Source organism: Micropterus dolomieu, linkage group LG06, assembly GCF_021292245.1.
Source record: "Micropterus dolomieu isolate WLL.071019.BEF.003 ecotype Adirondacks linkage group LG06, ASM2129224v1, whole genome shotgun sequence".
NCBI lineage: Eukaryota > Metazoa > Chordata > Actinopteri > Centrarchiformes > Centrarchidae > Micropterus > Micropterus dolomieu.
This window is the reverse complement of record NC_060155.1, coordinates 7,216,107-7,243,868: the sequence shown is the minus strand read 5'-3', so window position 1 is coordinate 7,243,868 and position 27,762 is coordinate 7,216,107. Positions and strand designations below refer to the sequence as shown.

At 38.5% G+C, this 27,762-nt stretch overlaps 1 protein-coding gene across 2 annotated transcripts in view; it reads right to left on the bottom strand.

Moving 5' to 3' along the window:
* st6galnac3 (ST6 (alpha-N-acetyl-neuraminyl-2,3-beta-galactosyl-1,3)-N-acetylgalactosaminide alpha-2,6-sialyltransferase 3) overlaps positions 1-27,762 on the bottom strand; it is a 90,583-nt gene that overhangs the window by 25,721 nt on the left and 37,100 nt on the right. For both annotated transcript variants that reach the window (XR_006825505.1, XM_046052710.1), the window contains exon 3: positions 23,594-24,003. Coding sequence is in view for 1 of the 2 variants with exons in the window: in XM_046052710.1 (XP_045908666.1) it covers positions 23,594-24,003 (410 nt within the window). In the remaining variant the exon portion in view is untranslated. The remainder of the gene's footprint in view (positions 1-23,593; positions 24,004-27,762) is intronic.

The following is a 27,762-nucleotide window of genomic DNA, read 5'->3' as shown; positions in this document are numbered from 1 at the left end:
TTGAACCAACTTCATTTCACAGTAGCAAAAGAAGAAAGACTAAAAACCTGCTCCAAACAGTGTGTGTGTGCGAGAGAGCTAAATCAGACACACAGAAACTCTCCTACTTACTGCCATATCATTACAGCTAAATGTATTTCCTCATGCAACAAATGGAGAACCATTGTTGTTTGTATAAAGTAACTTAATTATCACATTGTCATGTGTATACGTGTATATGAGTATGTCATGTAATACTGTTTCTTATTTTAATAATTGTTCCTTTGAAAAATTCTACTGCTTGTCAAAAAGCAAGACATATTTTTAACGTAACAAAGGCCTATATTGTGTTTTTATTCCTCTTACTTTAGTTTTTATAATGTCATTTCATTGTTTATTAAATTTTTTTTTTTTTTCATTGTTTATATGTGAATTTGTGGGCAACATTGCAACCTAAAGATTCATGGCAATAGGTCTGAGAGAGAGTCACACATTCTTGCCAATGTCTCATCTCATCTCGTGGAAACAAGTTTCTTCCTCACTAGAGGAAGAGGTGTCCAGGCTGGATCCTGATCCTTCTCACAAGAGGTGTTAACAGTCATGGGCGTAAATCTCATCTCACAGTATGGGGGGGAACATAAACATAAAATTTCTCAAGAGCAATTTTTGAAGGGGACACAAGTAACACAGCCAAAATTGTATTTTTATAGGATACATGTACACAGAGGGAAGTCTTGCTATTATCTTTCTGGCCAACAACACAAAGCAATAGTTTAAATTAGTTGAAAAATGATTTAAGTTCATAGGTTCACCACGTGGTCATATTATCAGATTATTTTCCTGGCTGATGCCAGTTACTGATTTTTTAAAAGGTCTGGCTGCCGATTCTAATTTTGGCTGATTCCGATTTTCTTTCTTTCTAGGATAAATAACTGACAGCATACACAAATATTTTTGTAACTATTGGAAAAATCTATTTTTATTATGATCCTCATCAGTACCAGTATAAATGTTGGCTGTTCTCACTGGTCTCAATAGTATGGTCATAATGAAACATTGATTATAAAATAACATTTTCACTGGAAGGAGCTGAAAATAAATTGCATACCATTTTAATTCTACTTAATTCTCCAACTTATTTTTGTGCTTAATCACAAACTACAGTAATCTGCTCACCTTGCTTTTCCCTTCAGACACAGAAGCACACACCACCTGTCTCTCTCTCTCTGTTGGCTCAGACTTTATTTGTCAGCAGTTTTAAGAACTCGCTTTTGGTTTTTCACCCGCGATTCCGTTTTCACAGCAGCAGATTAGCCGCCTGTGGAGGAGGTTTGTTGTTAATTACCAATAGAGACCACTGTGGTCTGAATGACATCGTCACCAGCAGCTGTGTTCACTGTGTCTTTACCTGCTCCCTGCTTTACAATATCCACAGCTCTCTGTCTCTCTGTTTTTGAAACCTTGAAACCGGTAACCAGCCTATGCCTAGGCCAATGTCCATTTCAACTGTGTTCGAGCACCAAGCATCATCGATGTGAAGTGTCCACCTCCTCTCATCTGGCCGGAGTCTTGTGCTGACAGCTCGGAACACGGTCCGCCTTCCCAGCGCTTGATCTGGGATGTTGAAAAGCAGGTCTTTGTAAAGATGTGGGCACAACAGTTTCTGATTTCTGCTGCTTGGCCAACACGAAATTTATGAGCTGCTTTTATCGTGCACTTCCTTCACCAGTTACTTCTTTTAGGTCTGGATGTAATAGAGTTTCAAAAATGTGCATATTGAGTTGAACAAATAAATCTAATCTCATTATGATCATAATAAAATGTCAATATTATATCATAATAGAACATATAACTAACAAATCATTTGACATGATGATGGTCATAATGACACAAGCATTGTTGTTTGTGTGCTGTGTTCACTGACGCTCTGCATGTGCATGTGGTAACTTGCTCCACTCGCAACATTTGTACCAAAAAAGAACCACAAAAACCCAAATGACCAGCCAGATGGTGCTAAATGGTGAAAGCCAAAAGATAACGTGTTTTTACCCTCTCCGGGCCTCCTTCCTGCATCCTAACAGTGATCCTTCTCCTCTCCTGACATGCGCGGATTTCACGGCAAGGGGTTTCCACTGATCTCCTCATCTCCGCCTGGCAAGCAGCACTTTAATAATTCTCTCAGTGCAGAAGAAGAAATCTGATTCTTTTATGCCCACCACCCCCCCAGCAGTTTTCTCTCATTAATTTCGCAGCACCCCAGTGAGTCTGAGGCAAAGACTTTGAGGAGACGAAAACACACTTACATCTTAATATGTTTTTTGTTTTGTTTTGTTTTTAGGTCTAAGGACAATGTGTCTGAGCTGTTTGTTTTACAAGTGATGTTTCGTCCTCTATGTGGGCAAAAAACAGGACAAGCACAAGGATGTCTCACCAAGCACCACCCGCCAGGCATGAAAAGTGAAGCCAGCGGAAGTGCCTTAAACCTGCATTCCTTCTAATGGCCAGCAGGCGGCAACTTCACTTGTTGCAAAAAGAATTCCAGCTGCATTGTAGTCAATGACAAAATGAACCTACTTCTCAGTTTATTGTCTCAACCCCTAGTTTCAAGTCTTCTTCAATTCACTATATGATATTCATTTAGTAAATTATGGTCCGCTTTTTGAGGAAAATAAATGATAATGCAGGGTATGCTTTAGGGTGTGGCTACCTTGTGATTAACAAGTCGCTACTATGGCAACCTATCAGGCATAGCAAGGCATATCTAGGGCCCTATGATATCTGTGATGTTAAAATTGTGGCCTGAATCGTGGAAATTGACAATAAAAACGGAATTAACTGTATGCGGAATATCGTGCAATGTGCCAAAATGTTGATGCAATTTATAAAAAAATCGGGGTTTAGTCTAGCATTATTTGACATAGTATTATAAGCGTGAAGCGACAATTCACAATACATGTATTGTGAATTGTCCCTTATCAAATAGTATTATAGTATTTTAATATCCTACTGTTGCAATACATTTATTGTAAATTGTCCCCATTAATAATTACATATATATGTAAATATTTATATATGCTTACTTGCATGATACATCAAATTCATTGATATAGATTCAATTTGTAATATTTTCTTATTGAATTGTATGAAAAAAATAAACCACCACATGATTACACACTCTTTCTTGTGATAGAATCTGTTTAAATTTAAATAAATCCTGAATTCAGAAAACACGGAATCTGGCAAAAAGATTTCATAAGGCCCTAATTACAGCACCACCTCTTGTTCATATATGGCTACTTGGTTTCAAAATACCAAGATGGTAAAAACCATTCAGTGTTAAATTTAATTCTTTACAGTGCTGCATATAGCTTTGATAATAAATCATAGTAATTCTGTGCTTATCCCTAAAATAAACCGCTGCCAGGCACCTTCTTTCCTTTGATAAAAAGAATCAAAGTCTGAAATTCTTAAAAAGAAAAGATCATATTTTTACCATAGAGGAATATAAAGTCGGTATGATGTTATAATATTGTTTCCATTTATTTTTTAAAATGCATTCAACTGACTGCACTCGAATGCCTCAAAAGTAAGGCAAAAGTCAAAAGCAGTCTGGCTTTACTGTTGTTTCACACAATTACCACCCACAGATAATTTCTCTGTCTCAGTCACACTAACTTCAAAGCAAATTTCTCTCCCCTTTGGTCTGAAACAACTGGGCAGATATTTCCACTTATTATATAACCTCATTTCTCATTTTAAAAGACAAAGCCAGATTAGTCAACTAGAGCTCAGCAGTGAATCAAAGTGTGCCACACAGGCTAAGCATATTTTCTGTTACATTTTAGGGAATTTAGCTGAGGCGTTAATCCTCAGAAATTTACAATGAGTGGAACAGCAAATTCCTACTTGGGTTCAACTGATTTCTGTATTTTTAGTTAGCAACAGCTCATGTTTTGTGCCAGTACTCTGTCTATTTTCAGTATTCGGTGTCTGCCCTAAATTATCTTATTGTCTGGAAGAGAAAGCCTGCAAAACAACATTCAGACAACCATAGGACACCTAATCTCTCCAGAAAAATCCAAATTAATGATTTTTAAAAAAAACTGTTGTTTCAGGCAGAAAGACCACCTACACACACAAAATCAAAGTACAAATGGTAGTAACATACAGCAATGCTAGCGGCTCAGTGAGGCTGTACAGAAGTGCTTTTGAGCAAAATGCTAACATGCTGATGTTTAGCAGGTATAATGTTTACCATGTTCACCATTAACAAGGCTAATAATCTGCATCCATGCCAGGTGTTTCTGTAGCCGTGTAATTGAAGGAGCCTTCAATATACTGTCTGATATATAAAATGCAATAAACAGCCTCTATTTTGATATTTTAGTCTCCTGAAAAACATGAACAAGATTATAACCCATCATAACGGGAGCAAGTGTGACTCACAGCAACCAGACAGCATTTGTATGTATCAAACATCATGTATGCACTCTCCCACATGGTGACTGGTGGGCTAGTAATGAGTATGTACAGTGGTGTCATGAAAACAAGCCACCTGTCAACCAGCAACCTTCCCACAAACCACCTGTCACCTGTCAACAACCATGCCATTTTATCTTCTTTTTTTTTAAAAGAGATGATGTGATTTGCAGATTTAATTTTAACTGATTCTGAGATTAAAAGAAAAAGCTAAAACAACAATAACTAAAGGAATATGAAAAGGCCTCCTCTGCTGCAATAAACCCAATCTGATTATGAAGCGTCTCATACTAACTGGCATTGTTTGGTTTTTCAATTTCCATTTCTTTGACAATAATAAGATTGATTCTATTGCTTTGCTGGGTTTAATTACAATGAACAATATACATCAAATTCCCTAAAGTCAGTGTGCATCTTTAGTGCTGTATGTACTTTTGTTGGTTGCCTTTCACAATAAAGTTGTTTAAAAAAGCAGCAGAAACTGTACTGGAGCCTGACATGATTGCATTTGTTGGCCAGACTGTCTGATAACCTAAGAGCAAAAGAATTACATCTCCAGTTCATCTTAAGTTCAAGTTACGACTTCTGAAACATCTGCAGACTTGACAAAACAAATAAACTGACACAAAAAAGCAAAATTAACCCATCATTCATCAAATAGGCCTATTTGCCACGAATAACTGAACCATATACTCCTGAAATCAAACAAGTGCTGAAATTAATCGACTGACCAAATAACAATCAACAGGTTTGATAACTAATTAATCATTTAAGTCGTTTGTTAAGCAACAAGACTAAGCATCTACAGCCACGCTAGCAGCTCTGAGGCAATCCTTTGAGCTAAATGCTAATGCTAACCATGTTCACCTACAGCTATGACACTTCTTAAAAACAAACAAACAGCAAACATTCACTAATTCCAACTTCACTACAGTGAAGCTGTTCTGCTTTTCTCTCTTTTTCACTATAATCAGTTGAATATCCTATTATTATTATTTCAAGACATGCGCATGGGCGTAAGGAAAAGGTGAAGGGCATCTTTTACTCGTTTCTAACATGGACAAAATGATAAATTATTGACAATAAATAATTGACAGATTAATCAAAAAGGAAAATAATCCTAAAATATTCAGACCTAAAGACAAACTATTGTACTGTGTATATAAGTTGGAAATGTTATTCACTAAAGATGATGGTAAAGCTGAGCTTCATTCAACAGCTCCGTGGTTCATAAAACAACATCTTAATAAAAAGGAACCTCGACTTCATGGTTTAAAAGCCTATTAGCTTTACTTATCAAAGCGCTGAACCAGCCTTGAGTAAAAGAATCCCATCATTATCCATAACCCGAGCCAAGAATTTAACACACTTCAGAGTGACCTGCATATGCAAGAGAGGAGTCTGATTTGTGTATTATTCAAAGTGAATATAAGTGTGTTAGAAACATAAGTTGCATGCAGGTTGAGAGGTTTATCTTGACCAATTTATGCCCATAACATAACAAAATAAGCTTTACAACAGAAAATCTCACAGTCTTTGCCCTCAGCAAAAACACTGTCTTGGTGCACAACTGCCATAAACCATTTATGAAAATTTATTTGGCAGAAAAAGCAGAGCAACAAATGGTGAAAGGTGAGCAGGTTTGTTAAAAGTGATCCAATTTTACGACAAAAAAAACCCAAACTTGAACAGTGAAATCACCAAAAAAATGGGCGAGTAACACAGTCTGAGGTAAGCTCTGCAGCCTATTCAACATGTTAATGGGATGCCTGTCCAAGACCAGAGGAGTAAAAACTAAGGATTAGCAAAACAGATGAGGACCAACTTAAGAGATTTCTCCAGGGACAGAGCAACACAAAGACCTAAAATCCAGAATTACACACAGAACTACTGATTATCATTGATCTTAAGCTCAATAATCAATTAATCTCACTTGTACTATTGAATAATTTAGGGCAGCCCTCTGTCTAGAGTCACACCTTAGAGAGCTTCACCGCAGGGAGTAATCCCAAGCAAAAGTCCAATAACCATGGTGCTATTAAGCTCTCCCTGAATGTTCAGGCTGCTTTAAAGCCATACTGGGTCCCCTCTTTTACAGTAAAGGAGATTTATGGCTGCTCGCAAAGAAATGTGTTACGACTTTAATATGCAAAACCCTCTCGCTCCGATAATGCAGCACCACTCCTGGTTTTACAGGAGGCTTACAGTGCACGCTGCTGTGATTTTACATTTTCACGTTCATCACACCACATTATGAAGATGGTAAATTACACAGCACACAAATCAGAAATCTGAAAGGTGTGACAGATGGAATAATGAAGTTATTATTCATCCTTTAACGTGTAACACATTCACTAATTTCACACATTTACACAATGCCACATTGGCATAAGGGTACCATTGAGGGAAGATACCAACACGGTCAGCAGTTGCAGCAGCAGCAGTGGCTGACACGCACAGCTCATGGAGGAAAGTAACCCGTGGACCTCTAGTAGCGCTATGGAGCTGTTTTTCTATGAATGGGCCCTCATTTTGCTACACAACTCCTGCCAAACTACTCCACAGATCTACAGGTGGTGGTAACATGCCAAAATACGCAGCAATGTGCCAGCAAAGGCAGGAAAGACTGTATGCTTGTAAACATTGATGTAAACTATGCAGGTGTGAAACTTTAAAGAGAAAGTGTTTTATATGGAAGGAAATGCATTTATCATGTTTGTTATACATCGAGGTTACACACAATGTGTTTTGATGAGCAACACTGAATGGTATTATGCTCATTTTCAGGTTAAAAATCTTATTTAGGGATTGTACCAGAACAGGTTTACCTGGTTTAATTATCAAAAAACACCATATTTTTTGTCATACTACACATTGCTGCAGCTCCTCTTTTCACCCTGTGTTGAAGGCATCGTTTTAGCTATGGAGTGATACATCTTGTCTCTAAATGATCTTTGTTGGGAGTTGCACATGTGCAGTTCCTAGTTAAGGACTACTAGCCAATCTGAAGCAGAGAAGGGCGGGTCAGCTGTACGTGTTCCCCTTACCAGCTTGGCAACATGGACTGGAGCAAGAGTTTCAGAGTGGTGAGTTGCAAAAGGCATAAAACCACCTCTTTAAAACTCTTTAAAACTTTAAAACCTTTTAACGTTGTAACAATGCAATTTATGTCAAAATCACTCATCTGAGTCATAACGCAGTGTGAACAATCAGACATAATACACAATGGTTTTAGTATATCGCTAATTTTGCCCTTCATAACAACTGTGAGGGGGGTGATTTTTTTATACCTCACCTGTTTAAATTATATTAAGCCTTAAAGTTCTGCATTATTAGGGGAGTACTAATGTGTATAAAATTTATAACAATGTAAACCATAAACTTAAATGGACCTATAACACAAATATGGACACTATTTAAAACTCAAAGTAAACAGAAGGAGAGAAGGCTTTTCCATGTCTGTCCACCCCATCAGCACAATGAGGACTCCCAGGTCTCTGCAGATCTCTGGCACCAGGTTGGACATCTGCTCCACAGTGTGACTCCGGGAGGAAAATGTGTAATAAACTATTTTTTTGTTTTCATCTTGATGATTATGGTTTACAGCTCATGGAAATAAAAACTCCAGTATCTCAAAATGTATAACAATTTTAGAATAAAAATACATTTTTGTATTATAAATTATATAGAAATGTCAACTGGAGAAGAGCTCTCTAATCAGCTAATTAACTCAAAACACCTGCAAATGTTTCTGAAGCCTTTAATCTCTCAGTCTGGTTCTGGTGCTCACAATGAACCTTTCCACGGTATTAAAATTTTTTGAGATGGTCCTCTAAAAGATGCCTCAGTGTTTTAATGTTGACAGCACTATTATGTCACATATGTGGGAGAAAATGGAACAAGGGAGACGATCTTTAAATGTTTTTGTGTTGTCCTTTTAAGACAGACAATTTAATATCAGCTGTCAAATGTCCAGTAGCCAAGACTAGCCTCAAAGTTTAAGCTCTGAGTAACTTAGCAGATGTGGAGGCATCAGATCCTCAACAAGAATCTTTTGACAAATATAATACCTTTCCCTCTCAAATGTTCTTTTCCAGACAATAATCCCACACAGCCCTGCCGACAGCGGCAACGTTACTCAAAATAGCGGTGTGGGGAATTAATTAACGTGATAGCAGCCATAGCTAACGATTTACAATTTATACAGCTTCCATCATGTAACTAAGGACTCTACCGCTAGCTTATAACAAGTAACATATAATCAGGTGAAATTCAAATAAACGATTCGTAACTAACGCTATAGTTATTTAAAAGGGTTAATTGATTTGCAACGTAATTAATAACTGATTCATAATTAACTGTTAACGTTGCTCTCAACAAAGTCTAGTGCTGCAAAATAACGTTACCACATTTATATATTAAAAAGCGTTTTATACCTTGTGAAGTATAATGTCAATAACAGATACTTAGTTATTTTAATATTTTCAGGTTTCTTACCTCGACTGTAAGCTGGTAACGACCATAGACTGGTAACAACACGGCCACTGGTTCCAACCTCCACCATACAGCCCCGAAGGTTTAGAAGCTACCTCTGCTAACGCAGAGTAGCATATAGCATTAGCTCCTTAGCCTGAGCTAACTCAGACACGTCGTGCTAGGCGGGAGTGGTTTCAGCAACATGTCACCTCAGCTCCATCTACGACCCGCTTCTTTGACCATTTTTGGCTGTCCGGGAATGATGCACAGTGACACACTGCCAAGATGGCAATGACCGGCTCCGCCCAATTTGGGCTTCAAAACTGCTCTTCAGAAACCAACGGTTGACGTCATGGACACTACATCCATTTTTATATATAGTCTATGAGTGCGACAGACAATTTCTGATGGTATCATCACAAATAAAGGTTCATAAATCCACTTAGAAATCTTAGACTCTTATAACTCCACAATTGAAAATCATAGAACTGAATATTTCTGAGTTTTGGACAGTTGGTCAGACAAAATAAGTTATTTTAAGATGTCATCTTGGATCTTGGGAAATTATGATGGACATTTGTCACTGTTTTCTGACATGTAATTGACTGATTCATTGATTGACCAAGAAAAGAAAATGTAAGCAGATTAATTGATTAAAAAAAAATTTAAGCTATTGTTTTTAATAGAATTGACATTTTGTACTTTTGAGTTCAAAACAGCAGCATTTTAAAGCATATAACTATCAGTATATTGAAATAATACACCAACAATAAAAAAACAAGTTGCAAAGCTAAATGCAGAGTATAATATGGTATACATTTAAGTAAGGCAGGCATCAACATTACTGAGTTTGGAAAGGCTCCAAATCCTTGGGAGCTGCATTGAAAACTGACCAGAAAGAAAACCATCTAATTTCACACATCTCTGCAGACGCACAAAAGGGGGGGAAAAAATGACACTGGAAGTCTGTCACTGGGATTACTATGATTTGTGTGTCAATGCGTTTAAAAATCAAAAACAAAATGCGAGGCAGTATTGCTCTGCGTTAGCTGATTGAAAAGAACCCTAAAAGCTGGTGTTTGTCAGGCAAAGCAAACGGCTGAATTATTATTTGTCGCTGGCTGAGAAACTCTCAAAAACAGGCATTGCTCTGTTTGGAGAGATGTGGGCTTGACAATTTTACAAGCAGATTTTAATACTGCTGACAAGAGGTTATTTCTTCCCTTTTCACACAGCGCTGTACTGCTATAATCTAAAGTGACTAGTTCACATCCAATTTAGAGCTGAACATATAACAGAACGTCACTGACAGGGTGCATTACAGCTGATGCTGCACGAAGCATTACGGCTGCACTCATTCTTCTTTCTTAGGACACTGATGGGAAATCCGTCTCTGTCCTGCTCGCGCCAGTAAAAGCATTAGTTGACATCACAGAGTGAGTGTTGTCCCAAATTATGCAGCAGACTGCACGTCTTGCATTTTATGTTTAGGCTTATTTTGCAGATTATTTGATTATGATTCCGCAGTACACCATAAAGTAACAAGTCGTTAGGCTAAGCATCGGAGAAAAGCTGGTTTAAGTCAGAAGGTGTTAGAGGATCCAAGAGACAAGTTATCTGCTTATCTGATACTTAAAATTCTGTACCTGCTGCAGTTAAAATGTCAAACAGCGGCCTGGGAAAAGAAGAAGAGGAAGAGAAAGAATGGGAGGAAGAGGGCAAGGCCATCTGTAGACCTGATTAATGTGACGACAAAAGATATTTGCAGATCATTAGTATCACTGGAAATTCACATTGCTGTTCTCAGTTTGTTTTCATACTGTTGTATTTGCATTTTACATTACACTACACACACCAGCTGTCTTTAATTTATTTTTACAGACAAATGATTTATTTTATCCATTTTACATTTATATCTTCTATCTATCTTATCTATCTGACATCTATATCTTTTAGACTAGGATTGCACAATTAATGGAAATGTTATTAAAATTATTATATGGCCAAGTGCAATATCCAAATCGCAGAAGCTGCAGTTTTTTGATGAGGGTAAAATGTGTGACAAAACAGCAATGAAGTACTCTAGTGTTGTGGAGATGCCCAGGCCCTGACCTCAACAAATGTTATCATGTAAATATATCATCATCATGATATAAATTTTTTTTTTTTTTTTTTTGTGAAAATGAAAATTGTGATGCAAAAATGGTCATTCCAACTAATTGTGAATCATTTTGCAAATCGTAAAATCTGTCAAAAGAATTACAATATGATTTTTTTACCATATTTTTTAGACCTATTTTACACTTTCACAATTATTTTCATGACACAAAGATCTCATTTTACAAAGATATAAAACTGAGAGCAGCAGAATATCCTCACATCTGAGAAGCTGGAACCAGAGAACTTAATTTTGACGTCTCATCAAACAATCAACTAATTGTTTCATCTCTAGTTGATATATAACTCCAGTATATACTATATGCCTATGAAACATTTACTGAATATAGATGTAGAATTTTTGGGGGGAGAAATGTGTATCCATTTTATATCAATTATGTCAATTATATACTGATTTCTTTATGTAGATGCATAAAAATATATATAACTACTATTTTTGTTTTTCCCATATTCTATTGCATGTTTTAAATGTTAGTTTTCTTTTACTGAATCCTATTATTTTTTGCTATTGCAGCTATGATTTCCCAATAGGGGCCAAAAAACTTTCATCTTATCCTCTTAGAACAATATAGCTCTTTAAAGGACAAATATAGTTCTTATAAAAAGCATTAATATGTAGGAAACTATCTTGGTTACAATGGTGCAGAGACATATTCTTAATACACACTGACATACCACGGAGCCTTGTGCTGTGAGGCTATTTTATCTCTTCAGAGTGTTACTTTTCGAAGCCACAGAGGCATTTGATCTAATAAGGCTTATTAGACGGGGATGGGTTGCTACATGACTTGTGCTGCATGTGTGTGTTTGGGAGATTTCGCCCAGTGGAGCTTCTCCAATCGGGTTTCGCAGAGCAGAACAGAAAATGTATTTACTGCTTTTGTGGCTGCAGGCTAACCATGATGTCTACCTGCGTTACTGCCCAGCTGGTAGAATAACCAACTTATGTGAGCAGGACGTGATTTTGTTATTCCACTGCAGAGAGGAGACTTTATTCAAACATGCTAGAGAGCAGAGACAGCGTCCTAAACAAGGGTATGACAGAAGGTGTCATCTTGGGTGACTTGTTGGTGATATGAATGCCATTATCCTACCATGGAAAAAACAATCAGGCATGAAATGTGGAAAGAGAAGCAAAAAAAAAGACACAACTGTCCACATAGTTCATGACAATGCCCTCATGCGCAAAAATGCTTTTCTCACTTTGGTGAGGAATAACTTGGCTGGCTTGTACAGAGCACTGACCTCAAATGCTTTCCAACTTAAGTTAAGGTGTTGGATGAGGTTGAGGTCAGGGTGTTGGTGTTGTCAGGCCTTAAGGTGGTTTATACTTGATGCAAGGGACTAACCGTAGTCCTGCTGTCTGTTTTCACCCACTGATAGCATCGCCACAACACTAAACATTCTTGCTGTCTTCACTGGGCTTCTCCACAGCTGACAAAGCCCTGATGTGTGACCTTTTTTCTTTTAAAGGAGCCGCACGTCAGCTATGGCGGCTATGTGTGCAGACTCCAAATCTAAACCATAACCCCTTAAAGCTAAACTATAACCTTTATTGACCAACATCAGTGCCCGGCATATCTAATGCTCATGTGGCTGACTAGGAAAACATCACAATACATCCAGGTGAGGGGAGGCAGCATATTAAAGACGTTCAGCAATCACATAGAGCTGTAATGTCCGGGTGTCCACATACTTTTGGCCATGTAATATAAACAGGAAGTTTTGAAAAAGGAGAGGGGCAAAAAACTAGCAACATGAACCAAAGACCATTGCTAATATATGACTTATTATACTGAGTGATGAATTTCAAGCAGTTCTTTGTTTTATATATGTACATCCAGAATACACAGAGGCTGTGAATAAACCTCTAACACAGACGGGAGATAAAAGGATTTTGTCTTTTTGACACTCTAAATGGAAATCCAATGACCAACCCAATGTCCCTCCTCCGCTAATAGTTTTGCTAACATCCTCCGAGAGTCATTACATCATTAGGATATAAATGCAAATGGACTTTAAGGAAGACGGCACTTCGCCTTCAGCTGACATTTTGCTTCTCTCCCTCTGCCTCATTTCTCTCTCAGACGGGGTCACAAGAACACAGAAAATGGCGAGTCGCTGATCCCCTCTTCCTCTGGGAGCGAAGACTGTGATGACTTCCTTGTTCTTTTGAATTGGCTGGTTTTGACCTGATGAACAGCGGACCAGAATGCCGGGTTATTTGTGTTTCAGGGTTTTCGGTGGCTTCATTTAATAAGTTAATTACAAGCTTTCAACCCAGATATGTAATGTCATTACACGCTTGCTCAGTGACAAATTCTTGGTTAGGATGGAGAGCAACACGCTCAGTATTGATTTTTAGGGTTGTATACAGTGGGAATCATAGCTTCATGTGGAGAGAAACAATGAATCCTCCTGCTAGCTTTTCTTTTTAAATGGCTCGTCATGATAAGCATGAAATTTCAGTTCTGCGGTGGTGCTGCAAACATTGTGTTTCAATCTCCTACACGAGGCAACAGCAACAATCGTATCTGCGGTTTCTTCTCACCACATCCAACACTCAAAGCAATTATATATACAGTCACGTACTACACACCCTGTAAACAAAAGTCTGTGCACCGGTGGGGAGTCACTTGACATTGAAGCTCTCGATCACATCAACACGCAGACTGCATCCACAAGGTTCAGTGATTGGGTGCTTTCTGTCACATTCCTTCACTTTGTGTTGGAATATTTCAGGGTCAGGCAGTAATTTCCAGCAGCTTTGTCTGGAACATCGCACACTTCAAAGCTGCACGGGAATATATATTTCAAACATAAAAGAAAATGCCATCTCTGTTAAGTGAAAGTAGGTTTATGTATCAAGTGTAATTATCTGACCAAAAGTGAACAGTGTTTAAGCACAATGCCCTTACTGAACAGATGATAAAGACACTAAACTGTCTGAGATGAAATGTGTGGAATCATTTCTGATCCAACACCATACATGACAAACTTCTGGATAAGAGTAGGGCTGCTTGCTGGCATTTAAAAAATGTGACTGCCCTACAATAACATGACTCAAGAGAGGCAGTGGAGGCAGTACGAATGAACGTCAAAGTTCCTTTAGGATTGGGCTACGTTGGTTGCAAGACATTGTGGTTCAACAGTGGAGGGATTTACTGACCATCCAGCAGCTAGCTTAGCCTCAGCCACTGCACAAGAAGTCCTGACCTCGGCTGTACTTTTCACATACCCTCCAACTCTAAACCAAACTGGGTGACTCCTGAATGTAGGCGTATCCGTGACTAACTTAGCAAGCCAGCTGGAAACACATAACATATGAAGAAGACAACTTTGGAATTAACTGGGGTCATCAAGGGCAACTGGACTTGGCTGAAGATACTTGAAGATGTTTCACCATTCATGCAAGAGGCTTCTTCAGTTCTTACTGACTGGCAGGGAATCCCGGCCATTTAACTTCTGGGATGTTATCAAGGCGATGGCCAACGCTTGGTCTGTTAGTGCTCCTGGCTGTTGTAACGATAGTCGTTATGGTCGTTTGAGTCAAGTATCATCAAGTATCTTCAACCCAAGTCCAGTTGCCCTTGATTTTAACCTTCCTTTGCTACCTAAGACCTGGATGACCGAGAACCTTCACAGACAACTTAAACTTTCTCCATATCCAGTATCTTGTCAGGATATGCAGATCAATTTTAGGTATTCCACTTTCTAGTCTGACCCGTCCAATCAAATACTTTGAGCATGAAATACTGTCCTTAAAATACAGAAACTATAGAGCCACAACTCAAAACGTGTAACATCTTCAGGAGCAAAGCCTAAAGCAGTTACACAGACAATGAACAGGAGATATTTGGAATACCAATAGGTTTTGTCTGAGTGTTTATATACAAGTGAGCTTTAATTCCACAGGGATGTTGTCAGTTTTAAACCAGAAAAATACTCCACTCCCTCATCCCAAAAAAATCCCTGTGGGTGCTTTCCCCTCTTCTGTCTTTCCCAATTAATTCTCTGTGGAGCACCTCCAGGCTTCTCTAACTGAAAACATTACAAAAGCTCCTCAGATCTGCGACACATGACTTTGGTAAAAAGCCGTTCACATTCACAAATATTGAAGAGAATCTCTTAGACCGTGATTATAACACAGAGAAGCTGTTAAACTGGACTGTTTCATTTTAAACCCAGACTATTTCAGGATGAGTAAACGCTGACTGCCAGGGGTACTTACACTCACATGAAGTGGACGGCTGGAGATTATGAAGCATGATTACGCAGCTGTGACATTCACGCTAATAAAAACAGATTAAAACAAAATTCACCACATATTTGGAGGCCCATAGGAGTGGAGCATTTGTTATAAAGTTTATCTACGAGTACAGTGACTGATGATGAATTGCAGATGAAACATCCATTTTTGGTTCTTTTGTCAGACTGTTACTTAACCTGGAGCTCCACCATTACGCACAGTTTGTGTTTGTGTCACTTTTCTCACTTCTGGTTTGTTGCCACTGTCTCCGGTCCAAAATAATTCCTTCAAATTTAGTCACAGTTCCTTCATTTTATCCTAATTTCATTGTTCAACAGCACAGTCAGCCTACTCTCACCTAACAACCACAGCAATACACTCAGTTTTCATCACAAAATAATCCCTCAAAAGCGCCTTACAGATTGTACTGTCACATTCATGTCTTCTTATTTCCAATGTCTCAACAGGAGTTATGTTTGAGCCAGATGTGATAACATAAAATATTGTACGTAACAACGAGCAATCTAATTTCATGCAGGATTAGAATGACTGGGTGTACTATAAGATGGAGTACAAACAAGTATATGAGCAAATTACCTGCACCTGTGTTCTCCTGAAGTTAAGGGTCACCTGTGGAGTATTTGACCATGAGTTGTGCTTTTGATTCATGCTTTGATGAGTAGGTACTCATATCGTTTGTATCTCGTGCTCTGCTCTGTGTGATGATGCACATGGCCGTGCAAATGTGTGGTGGATGTTGGTGTTGGGCTTGTCTGTCAAATGAACGTCTTCTTATTTCAGATGTCTTTGTTTTATAGAACAGGAGTTAATTGTGAGACAGATGTGATGCCATAAAGTTTGCTCATTAAAAACAAGTAAATGTTCATCTAATTTCATGCTCGGTGTGTAATGTAGACTGGAGTAGATAACAGTAAATGAGCTATATCTAAATGACAAATGACACCTGTATTCTCTTGTATTATCGACCTGCATAATGGAGTCTTTAAACCGTTAGTGATGTTTAATGAGCAGATCCCTGTATTATTTGAATCTTGTGCTATACCACACATAAGAGGGCGAATGGCCGTGAGGGTGACTTGACACTGACACAAATGTGAATTTGTTGTGGATGTTACGGCTGGGTGATTTTTAGTGCATCAGAAACAACAAGCCTTTCTGCTGAATAATACTGACGCCTTTAAGCCCAAATGATACTTTGGGTGGGCGTATACCTTAGGTAAATTTTGTCATCTTCAAGTGACTGTGAGGCACTATAAAGATGCGCCGACATACGTGTTTGATAATGTCCAGGTATTGCAGACGCCCAATGTAGTAGGGGTAAACCGGGGTGAAAGTAACACGGGACGAAAGTAACAAGGCAATTTTCTCAGAGCCCTTGCAGTCCAAGCTGTGACAGCACCTTCAGCACGCAACCCTTGATGGAGCTGCCAAATATCGCATTATTTTACCATTGTTTCCCGCGGCCGTCTTCGGAAAACTATTTTCAAGCATGGCAAGTAAATTTCTGAAGAGGGACTCTTTCAAATTACAAGTTGTGTCTCTCGTTTCATGTCACAGTAATGATTAATCTACAGGTTATTTAGTACTTTAACACACCCTGAAATTTGCCCTGTCAGAGTTTTTCAGTATAAAAATAAATTGTGTTTATATGTCAGAAGTTCCAGGAGTCCGCTGCTAATGTGGTGACTTTCTCTGTGTTGCAGCATTTATTAAAACATGTTTATGTCATATTATACCAACAGAATATGCCAATAGTGTCGGTCAGAAAGACAGAGGTCTGATAACAGCAGATGTTTGAGAAGGCGTTTCTGGGCATCTCTGTTAGAAACATTAGTCTCAGGTCAGCTGATAAAGTCTCATGCCATATGCCATGCGCTTTGTTCGGATAATGCAGGAGGAGGCAGAGATAATTGGGGAGAAGACTAGACCACAGGTACAGATCACATTATTAAGTCTACTCCTTGGACTAGGAAAGGAGGCTGCATGCTTATATTACGAGAGCGGCTGATATTTATTTTGGCCTGTCTCCTAAGAAGGTCAGTGTAGTAGGTGTCATTAAAAAGCACTCAAAATGCAGATCACTTATACTGTTCTTACTAAAACAAATTTAAATTCATTTCAAAATGTGAAATTTGTATAGGCCTATTCTGTAAATTTTTATCTTAATTTTATTGTTTATATTCATTTTTGTCTTATCTTTCTAAATTATGTTTCATTTGTTCACTGTTTCTGAAACTGCTGCAACATGCAAATATTCCCAGTGCAGGATCAGTTTTATTTTATTTTAATCATGTCAGGTTCATAAACAATCTCCATCTAACCATTTCCCCCCTGTTTTAGGTGCACACATTTGCATATTTATATTATACATTTATAATATATGCTTAATGTAATATGAAATATTCTAAACAATTCAAGTTTGGGCTGTCAGGTTACTTTTGAAACTGAATATTTAAAATAAAAATGTAATAAAAAATTTTTTTAAAGATAAGACAAAAGATGTTTGCAGTTACACATTAACAAGGTCACAGTCATGTTTATTTATTAAATACAAGGGTAACACAAAAAATCTAGCTTATATTGTTGTGTTACTTTTGACTCAGCTGACAGGGTCGAAAGTAACAATGTGCCACTTTGTGAAGTCGTTCTACATTTGTACAAAATACCACCTGATATTGATAGACCACACCTGTGAGTTAGTTACCACAGCAAACATTATCTTTTTTTTTAATTAATTTAAAAAATTTTTTAAAAATTAAAAATTAAAAATAAATAAAATGGTCCCTGCTCTGCCCTATAAACTGAACCACGTTTCTGTTCTGTACTTGTTCGTTTTGGACTGTATCCAGGCTTTAGTGTTTGGTGTTTTATCAAAGCTAATGATTTTAGAAGAGCAGAAAACATTTTATCAATTGCTAAATTCATATAGCCTGACATGTTGGTGAGCAAAACTTCCTTTTGACTTACTTCCTCATCACAGTGTTTCAGGAAAACCACAATGAGACAATAAAATAAGAAGAAGGTTGCAAATCCATGTAAAAAAAAACAGGTTTTGAAGCATTACAATAAAGCATATGTAATTGACCAGTTGCCAGAACCTTCTAAAGGTTAAAATAGTTAAAGGAATGTTATGCTGAAAATGGTTTAAAAAACAACCAAAGAAATCAGTAGGTACTCACAGGTATATACAAAATAAAATAAAATTGCCCACGCTATCACACCTGTGAAAACACACACATCGACAAACACGCACATACAAACCTAAGTCCATACACATGCTATTAAGGAGCAGCTGGCTGGGAAACAGAGACCCAGGTCACACAGGCCCAGGTGGCATTGCTGTAAAATGACACTGTGATTTAAGTCCTGTGTCGTGGTAAGGTCTGTTATCTACCGCCGCCAACAGGGCCACGCTGATATAGTCCGACAGCCAACGACTGCAGCTCAGGAGGTAGAACCGATGTCAGATTCAGACTTTGCAACTTCCTGCCGCAGTGAGCATTTACATGAATCATGTTTGTACAGTTGTCAAACACATTTACATCCAAAACTGTAGTCTGACTTTTGTTGTCTTGGCTCCTGTTAGACATTGATTACATTTCTTCCTGCCTATTTCTTTTAGCTTTTTTGTTTGGGCAGTTCACTGATAGATGAATGACTAGATAGAAAGGGCGAGAGAGGATGACGGCAAGCGACAAATGTCCCATCCCTGGCTGGATATGAACCTGGGACGTCACCATGATGCTGTGTCTTAAACAGCTGAGTCATCAAGATACACCTTCTGTTTGTTTGAAAATACAAACACGGACATTTTCCCTGCCAGCAAACAAAAGCAACACACTGAATCCGGTGCATGTAATGATGTTGAATCTATAGTGTGCTGTATTCAATAATTGAGTGTTACAAAGTTTGCTCCTGCAGACTGATGTGTCTATCTGATGTCTGCACATCCTATAAGAAACTATTTACACATTACAAGACTATAGTATGTACTTTGTACACATTTTCATAATATGCTTGTTTTTGTAGTTAGTTTACAATAAATGAATGTACTTAATACTTTATTTATTTTTTATTTTACATTATTTTGTTCCTTGGGACATGATTGTGCCAGTGAACATTAATTACAGTGTGACTACAGAATTACACCTCACAAAGAGAAAACTTTTCCCAAAGATTTATAATACTTCATTGTTTGCTTTCTGAGGTGTTACTGGAGCAGTTTTTTCATTACCACTATCCATTAAACATTTGCAAAGCTATGAGCAGCTCCATTTCCTTTGAGAAATCCATTATGCCATATCAGCACTGACTGTGTCCCAATTCCATACTACATATGCCAATTTTAAGCAGTTTGTTTATACGCCGGAAAAATAGCACACTGAAAAAAGTTCTTAAACAAAACAGAGCTTGATTGTTCAGTGTGAGAGCAACAGAAAAATATATAAAAGCAACAAAAAAGTTACAATAAATCTTTGGAAAAAAACATTTTCTTTTCTCATTGTAAAGTTAAATGGCAATTTTAATCCAACGCTGTAGTGTGATTGACTTCCGTCATTGCATGTATTCTATCATTTCCTGTTTTTATTTAAAAATGTGAAGAAAATACTAACTGCAACAGTATATTGTATACTACAACAATTAGTGAATAATACATATTGTATAATAGGCTTTTCACAGAGGGAATTTTGACATGTCACAGTAGAAATTAAAGTAATAATGGCTTTATTTCATTAAGCCGCTTCAGTTTCAGGGTCCTGGTATTATGCATGCTGGCTCCTTGTTTCACTGATATGGCTTACTGGCCTTTATTAATGTTATATGTAACTATTTTGAGAAGTCAAAAAATCATATTACTGTATAGTTGCTATATACATATTTTCCACAGCAATCACACTCACACAAAGTCAAGCAGAATACTGACATCTTTAAGTGTATTTGATTTTATCACTTTTCCAGTGTAAACGTATTACATACTCAAAATCTGCTTAGAATTAGTACGCCGTTTGGCATCGGAACATAGCTAGTGGCGGTTTAACGTTGGTCTTAAATATCACTTGATGGTCTCGTCTGACCTTTTCGACCTGCTCTGCTCCTTTAAAATAAGCTAGTTCTGGTCATGGAGTTGGGTCAGGCTGAACTGAGGTGTTTAATTTCCTCACCTCTGCCCAGAAATGACTGAGTTTCCTAGTAGGGGTGTGCGATATTGACAAATAGATATTTTCTAGGATTTTCTAGGATAACATAATTAGATGATATTTGGCATCCTTCAAAAATGTGTTTGTAAAAGTCATGTGTGAGCATAGCGAGTGTGTGTAATAGAAGAGATAGAGTGATAGTGTGTGAACGGGTGCACTGGTGAACGGGAGTAGAGCAGATAGCAACGGGTCAGCAATAAACCCTTAGTTTAGCAGTAATGTGCAGTGTAAGTTACAGTGGCCAGTGAATAAAGACTGCAGCTTCTCAAGACTACAGCGGAGCTCCAGTGTGCTGCTTGCCAACTGTTGAAGAAAAAGTGAAGGGCGTCAGCCCTGAAGTTAGCACTGACTTCAACCCTGGAGAAAACAAAGTCTCCCCTGTGCTTTCTGACTACAGTCTGGGAGCAGGAACAGTAAATAGGATATTAATTGTTGCTTATTAATGATATTAATGGAACCAGTTCTTATTTATGTATTTAAAACTGAGCATTTAAGACGATAAACACTGAAAATCACCAATGCAAGTATTACTGACATGAAACAGTGCGAGTAAGAGTTAACCATTTCATCTCACTCTATTAGCCTGAGTCTTTAGTGGCTTTGATTCTGTCATCATCATTGTAGCGGTGTTTGAACCAGAGTTTGTTTTTGTGCCGGTACCTTGGCTGGATCAGGGCTGTCTTGAACTGCTGACTCCCGAAGCTTTTCAAATTCTTGATTTTCTGTGCAGTTATTAGTTGTTGGTCTTTAACGGCAACCGATTTTTGACATAGTTTGCAGACTGAAGTCTTTTGAGGAACATCCGTCTTTTCAAAGCTGAACCACCTCCATGTCAGTGAGGCTGATCCACACCTAGTCTAATTCAATCTAATGATGCAGATTCTGATGGTGTCAGTGTTTTATATTCTGCCGCTGTTTGTTCACTCATTTTTAACTTTAGGCATGAATTTTTCAGCATGATGCAGTGACTGACAGACATGCTGTTTTTGAAAGTTTTTTGCAAAGTGAGTGACGTAGCCTACTCGAGTCGGTCTATTCACACATTATTAAAACAACAATTAAGATAATGTTGTAGAGAATACATATCGCAAACCCCTACTTCCTAGCAAACCCTTTACATCTGGTTTTAAATCACCAGCTGAGAGACGGTTACTCGGTTGACTGGCGAGTCATTCAGTCAGTGCTGCGTTCCACCTGATCAGCTAGGCGAAGCTGAGGCAGAGCGTCTCCTAGACTGCTGGCGGCAATCTAGATAATTAGAGTTGTGTTCCATCACTGTTCCATCTCCGGCAAGCTGATGATTAATCCATGCACCATGCAGCAAGCACTGAACCAAGGAACACACATACACATACAAGGTAAATGCAGACGAGCTGCTCCAGTGTTTCAAGAGTGTGTTATGTTGTTGTGGACTTTAAGATGTTAGTTAGTGTAGTTTGTTTGGATAAGCAGAGAAAATTAATGTAGTTTTAAATTTAGTTATATTGCTGTGCACTTCAAGAAAACTAGTTAGCATGGTTAAGTGACTAACCTAAGTATTTTTTATTTCTGGAGTGGTATACTGTATAAGCTCAACATAATGATAGCAGGATCTCCCTCTGATTACATTAAAATACATTGTGTTACTGCTGACCTTCCGGCTGATTTAAAAGTTGTTACTATGGACACTAATTACCTCTAAATACTGGAATATGTGCAGCCAACACAAACAATGACGGACAGGCAGAGACAGAGACATATAGACAAACCTCTCAGCGCTCATCACATATTCATTATATGCGATTCATTGTTCACCCCTCGAGTTTGGTCTCTGTCACCAATCAGTAATGAATGGAGCACTGCATCACACCCAGGGGCATTATGTCCTGTAATGAGATTCTTCTCCCCGAGCACACCTCCCTAATCCCACGTCTCTATCTGTGCTTCGTGGGCCTTCGGAACAGCTGAGCCAGGCTGAACATAGGCGCTCTACATGAAATTTGTTGTTAACCCTGAATCCTGAATAAGAGCGAGACAATGGAGCTGAAATTGAATGGATGCTACGCCTATTACCGAACATGTTAATCCTCTTAAGAAGTTAAGAGAGGTCTTGATGACATGTGGGAGAGGCAGGAGTGTACAGCTCTGTGGAAATGAGCAGAGGCTAGTCTGAGAAAAGAGGTTCATCCTAAACAATGGTGAGACCGGAGCCTGGTTCTCTTAGTCATTAACCTGCCATTCTTTTGGGGAAAATGATAGAGAAAGGCATTATTAGGTAAGGATTTAAATAGGCGGATAAGACACATGCCCTTGGTGTGAGAGACTCGGGTTCAATTCCCCACAGTGACTCATCCACCAATGTGTCCCTGAGCAAGACACTTAACCCCTAGTTGCTCCAGAGGTGTGTGACGTTGCTTTGGATAAAAGTGTCAGCTAAATGAATTAATGTAAATAACAGAGAGCAGTTTTAGGATATGTTGTTGCCAAATGTCTCCAACAAACAAATACTCTTTCCAACTTTCCATCCCTTGCTGATCTGCAGCTTGAATAATTTTTTCCGCTTCTGCAAATTCAAAATGCACCAAGACACTGTCAGAGAAGTTGTGAGACCATCTGCAACTAGGGTGTTTAGAAAGACTGCCAGAATCTTGCTACCTCATTAACCAGATTTTCCCCAGACCTGCGTTTGCCTGATGTCTATAACCCAGGCAGCCCATGCTTCTGACGCTTCTCATAAAAGCTGCCCTCTAGAGAATGGCCTCCAGTGCCGTATAGTGCCTCTTCAGAGGGACACGTTAAGTAGCTCACTTTCATAACACCTCATGAAAGGGAGGATTTGAGACAAGGAAAGCACAGAGCATTGAGCAGACCATCCACATCGATAAGGTCAGTATTATAGCGGCAAACCTAACAGTGAATGTCAAAGTACTGAGTGGTGAATTTGTCAGAGAGAAAAATTGGTCTGCTGTGGAATGTAGTGACGCTCTGCCAAAAACAGGAGCTAACAAATAAAGAAGACTGTGATCTGACTCACCTGTCTTTTCCCGTCTCCTTCTTGAAGACCATGTCGCAGTAGTTCATCCTGTCCTCTGTGTTGACATAGATTCGTGCATGAGGATAGTTCTCAGCCGCCTGTCGCAGCATGTTGTACACGATTCCCTTCCCATCCTTCCTCATGTTTCGTAGGGGCCCCCACACAACATAGACGGTGTCGTTGCCCTGGCCAAAGAAGTACTGGGGCTTCTGCAGCAGCAGGGGGACGCTGGTGTGCGAGACGACTCTCAGCGTGGTTCTCTGGCCCACGTCATGTTCAAAGCCCCTTGTGGGAGCATTGTTCATCCGCCAGATGCAGGGAGAGCGGTCGATCTGCGGGCCGGCAGCCTTGCCCAACATCTGGCCAGAGCTGGACACAATGCTGCAGAGCTCACAGTGCAGCTTCAGAGGCTGGAGGAGAGGAAGCAAGTCAGATACAATAATTAATCATTATTATATCACAATTGTCAAGTCCAAGTCGAGTCTCGATTCCAAAGAGACAATTTTGAGTTACATCTCAAGATGTCAAGATAAGTCTCAAGTCTCAAGTTTTTTTCCTGTTAATTCTTAGGAGTCTGTCAACTCAAGTCTTCAAGTAGTTAAGTTTCAAGTAAGTCAAGTCCCACAGGAGTCAGGTCCAAGTTAAGTCTCAAACCTCAAGGCTACAGCTGCGGTTAAATAAAACAATGAGCAATCTATAACTTTTCTTCTTCCTCTAGAACTTCTCTCCACAACCAAGGCAACAAGCAGGGCTGCGGTACAGCTCACACAATAGAGGCACTAGATAATAAGAACAGAGACCCAAGAGGAAGGAAATATATCACAGTGCAAAATACTGCAGTGCTTTATCATTTTATAGCTTGAGAATAATGCTTGTGTGTGTTTGTACATACAGATAACAACATCCTCTATCACCGAGAGGCAAAAAATGCAAGTGTTGGTAAGGGAACAGGGGTGGTCTTAAAATTACCATGGGAACACAAGAATACAGACAACAAAATTGGAATTTCTAACTTGCCTTTAACTTAAATCTCTCTCATTTTCATCTTATTATCTTATAGTTTGTGATATACTTTATATGTGTGCAATAATAATATTAAAGTGGTGTTTTGGCAAGGGGCTTGTGTGGTCAGAACATAAAATAAGATGCATTTGGTAATTATTTATAAAAACTATTCATCATGATTTTTACAGCTCTATTTAATGTTCTTTTATTTCCTAAGATTAATGTCACTGTGCCCAGAACTAACATTGATTAAGTTAATTGAATGTGGGACCCCAGAGGTTACAACAGTCTTATTGCGACAATGCAGAAGAGAGAAGCAAGGGAGCTGTGTCATTTATCTTACTGTATATTTTTTATATATCTTATTATACTTTACTGGAGCAAGGGGATTTGTAATGAATCTTCAATAATAGCTCTTAGCTATGCTTTGCCAAGGGAGGAAAGAAGCCCTCTCTGAATCCAAAATGGGAGATTTACCTAATTGAAGCTAATATGCTTGGTTTGTTTTGATGAAATTAAACTTTCTTAAGTGAATGAATGCAAGAAAAAGTTAGAAAAGAAAAAGCATTGTGTCATGACTAAGCCCTGTTTGATCATTTTCTTAATGGAGAATAACTGTAATGCCACTGGTCTGAATACAAATTGCATTTGTGCTGCGTTCTGGCTGCCTGTTTAGGCAGCGAACATGAAACTTTCTATTACATGTTCTGCGTTTAATCAACAAACAAGAGAGCTTTTGTGTGCAAACAGGATCCCACAAGGAAATCCAGTAAATTATATTATAACTACTTAACTTATCAGCACTCATATGACTCATTGCTGTGCAAACAGAAGATGAACTGCTCAGAAAGGGAAAAAAACAGTGTTGATTTTCTTTCTCACAAGACATATTTCTTGGGCAAATTATTCCAACAGATCTACCTGCCATTTGCTTTTTCTCTCATGTATGGATTCAGTCATAGATTCAAAAAATGTCTCTGGACTGGGCTGGTAGCTCTCCGTTCACTGGGTGGTTGAGACACACATCACTGCAGCCTTGAGCTGTCAGCAGCTCGTCCATCATCACCCGCTCCCTTCAGCCCGGCTCATAACTCCATCACGCCTTTCAGCCCACACAGATTAGCTGAGCTCTGTGGGGAGCACTGGCTGTCTAACTGCATGCGAGACACATGCGTTTGCGACTGGAAGCCTACCACGAAGGAGCCCCTGAGCAAGGCATTTAACACGCAACTGCCGCAGTAGAGCTGCTCAGTGACAAACTTCTGAAATTTCTTGCATTAATTAAGGTTCATTTAATAATAAAACAGGAATCTGTGTAGTTCACAGTCACAAAAATAAAAATGGCAGTGAACATTATTAGCATCCCATGAACTCTAATCGCATTTACATGCATTAAGGAAGTGTGCCTCATCTAACAACTAAAAACCCTACTGGGACATTTTTATTTCATTTATAATAACAGGATCTAACTCCCAACAAATCTGTGAACATTACATCCTGTAAATCAAAAAAATTTTACGGCCTCTTCATCCTCTCAGCTGTGATTCATGTTTCAGTTTCATGTTCATGGCGGTGCTGTTTCAGAGTGGCATGCAGTAATCGCAAACAGAGTGCGCTTTTATAATCCCAATAATTTTGGCACTCTCTGATAAGTACAAAATCTACTGAAAGCCTCGGATTTTATTGCAGGAGTGTGTTAAAAATAAAGTGGGTTATTTAAAAAAGCAGGCTTAATGCCGGGAACGCAGTCATCATTAAATTATAGCACTGGGGTGTGAATTTAACCTTGACGTTCATTAAAATGCTCTAAACGCGATGAATTAATAAGAAATAATTATTAACATGCCAACTCCCAGTGTTAGATGTCTCCATGGCACTTAAAAATTCATTGATTAGCTGTAGCTGTCTGCAATGGGGGAAAAGTGATTAATTCCAAATTATACTCTTAGAGCACGCACATTATGCTAAAGGAAAAAAACAGAGTTTATGAATAAGGACTTATTTAACTAAATAAGCTGCAGCCTTTTCTTAGTTTTTAGCGATGCTAATGTCAAGGGTAGGTATTACAATACGAGTTGGTCGGTCCATCTGTCTACCACTTTGGTCCGGACTGAAATATCATCTATATGAACAAAAATTAAATTAAAACACGTTGGTTAGGTTAGCTTAGTCAAAAATTTCCCATTCACTTTAATCCAAAACCACTACCTCACTACCTAAATAATTTACTTAATAGTTAGAGGTTAATTGAGATTCGGACACTTACTTATTATCATTCATCATTACCATTTAGCCTCATCACTGATGAAGAGTTGCAAAACTGTTATTTTCTCATCAGTAAAATTCACACCTTTGTATTGTGGGATTGTTAGTAGGAAGTAGTGCATGCTATGTTGGGCAACATGTAGTGGATTCACACACTCAAATAACATGGCGGACATCTAATATACAGCACTGCATATCTCTCCATTTATGCATGTGCAAATGAAATGTCAACCAAAGGTTTGGTAGTTAACTTTAATCTGTTATTTTTAGAAACTATCTCACAGCTTGGGATGCTAAAGGGACTTTCTGTTCACACAGTTAACTGCTTTTGATCAGATGTTTCCTAACAACTCATTAAAACATCAGTTAAGTCTTTATTAACTAATAAAGACTTAACTGTGTGAAACTTGCTGGCAGTTACTAAGAACACAGAGAGAACACAACACACAAACTAAGTGATGGATTTACGGACAGCAACCAGAGGATTTCTCATTAAAACCATCCACAAAGAAATCCAAATATAGAAGCCCCCCGCCCCGCCTCATATTCTCCGTTTTGTACATTTCAAAGGGCCTGAATTAAAAAATTTCAGGTCTGAATGAAAATATTGAGTTTCTGTCTCCGTCTGTGATAGACCAGGGGCATGAATGTAAAGTGCTACAAGACAAATGTTTTCTATTTTCTGAAAAGCAGAACTGCACAAATTTATAGCACCTGGAGGCAGACTCAATCAAATAGGAAAATAAGGCAGACCATACCCATGCTCCCGGGTTATGCATTATACATGCTCGCAAGAGGTTTATAACACCTCGAATGAGACCTCACTGTGGATCATGTAAGATTGCCTTACTGTTCGGGAGAAATATTACTGCTTCTTAAGGTGTTGCTGTGTGCTTAAC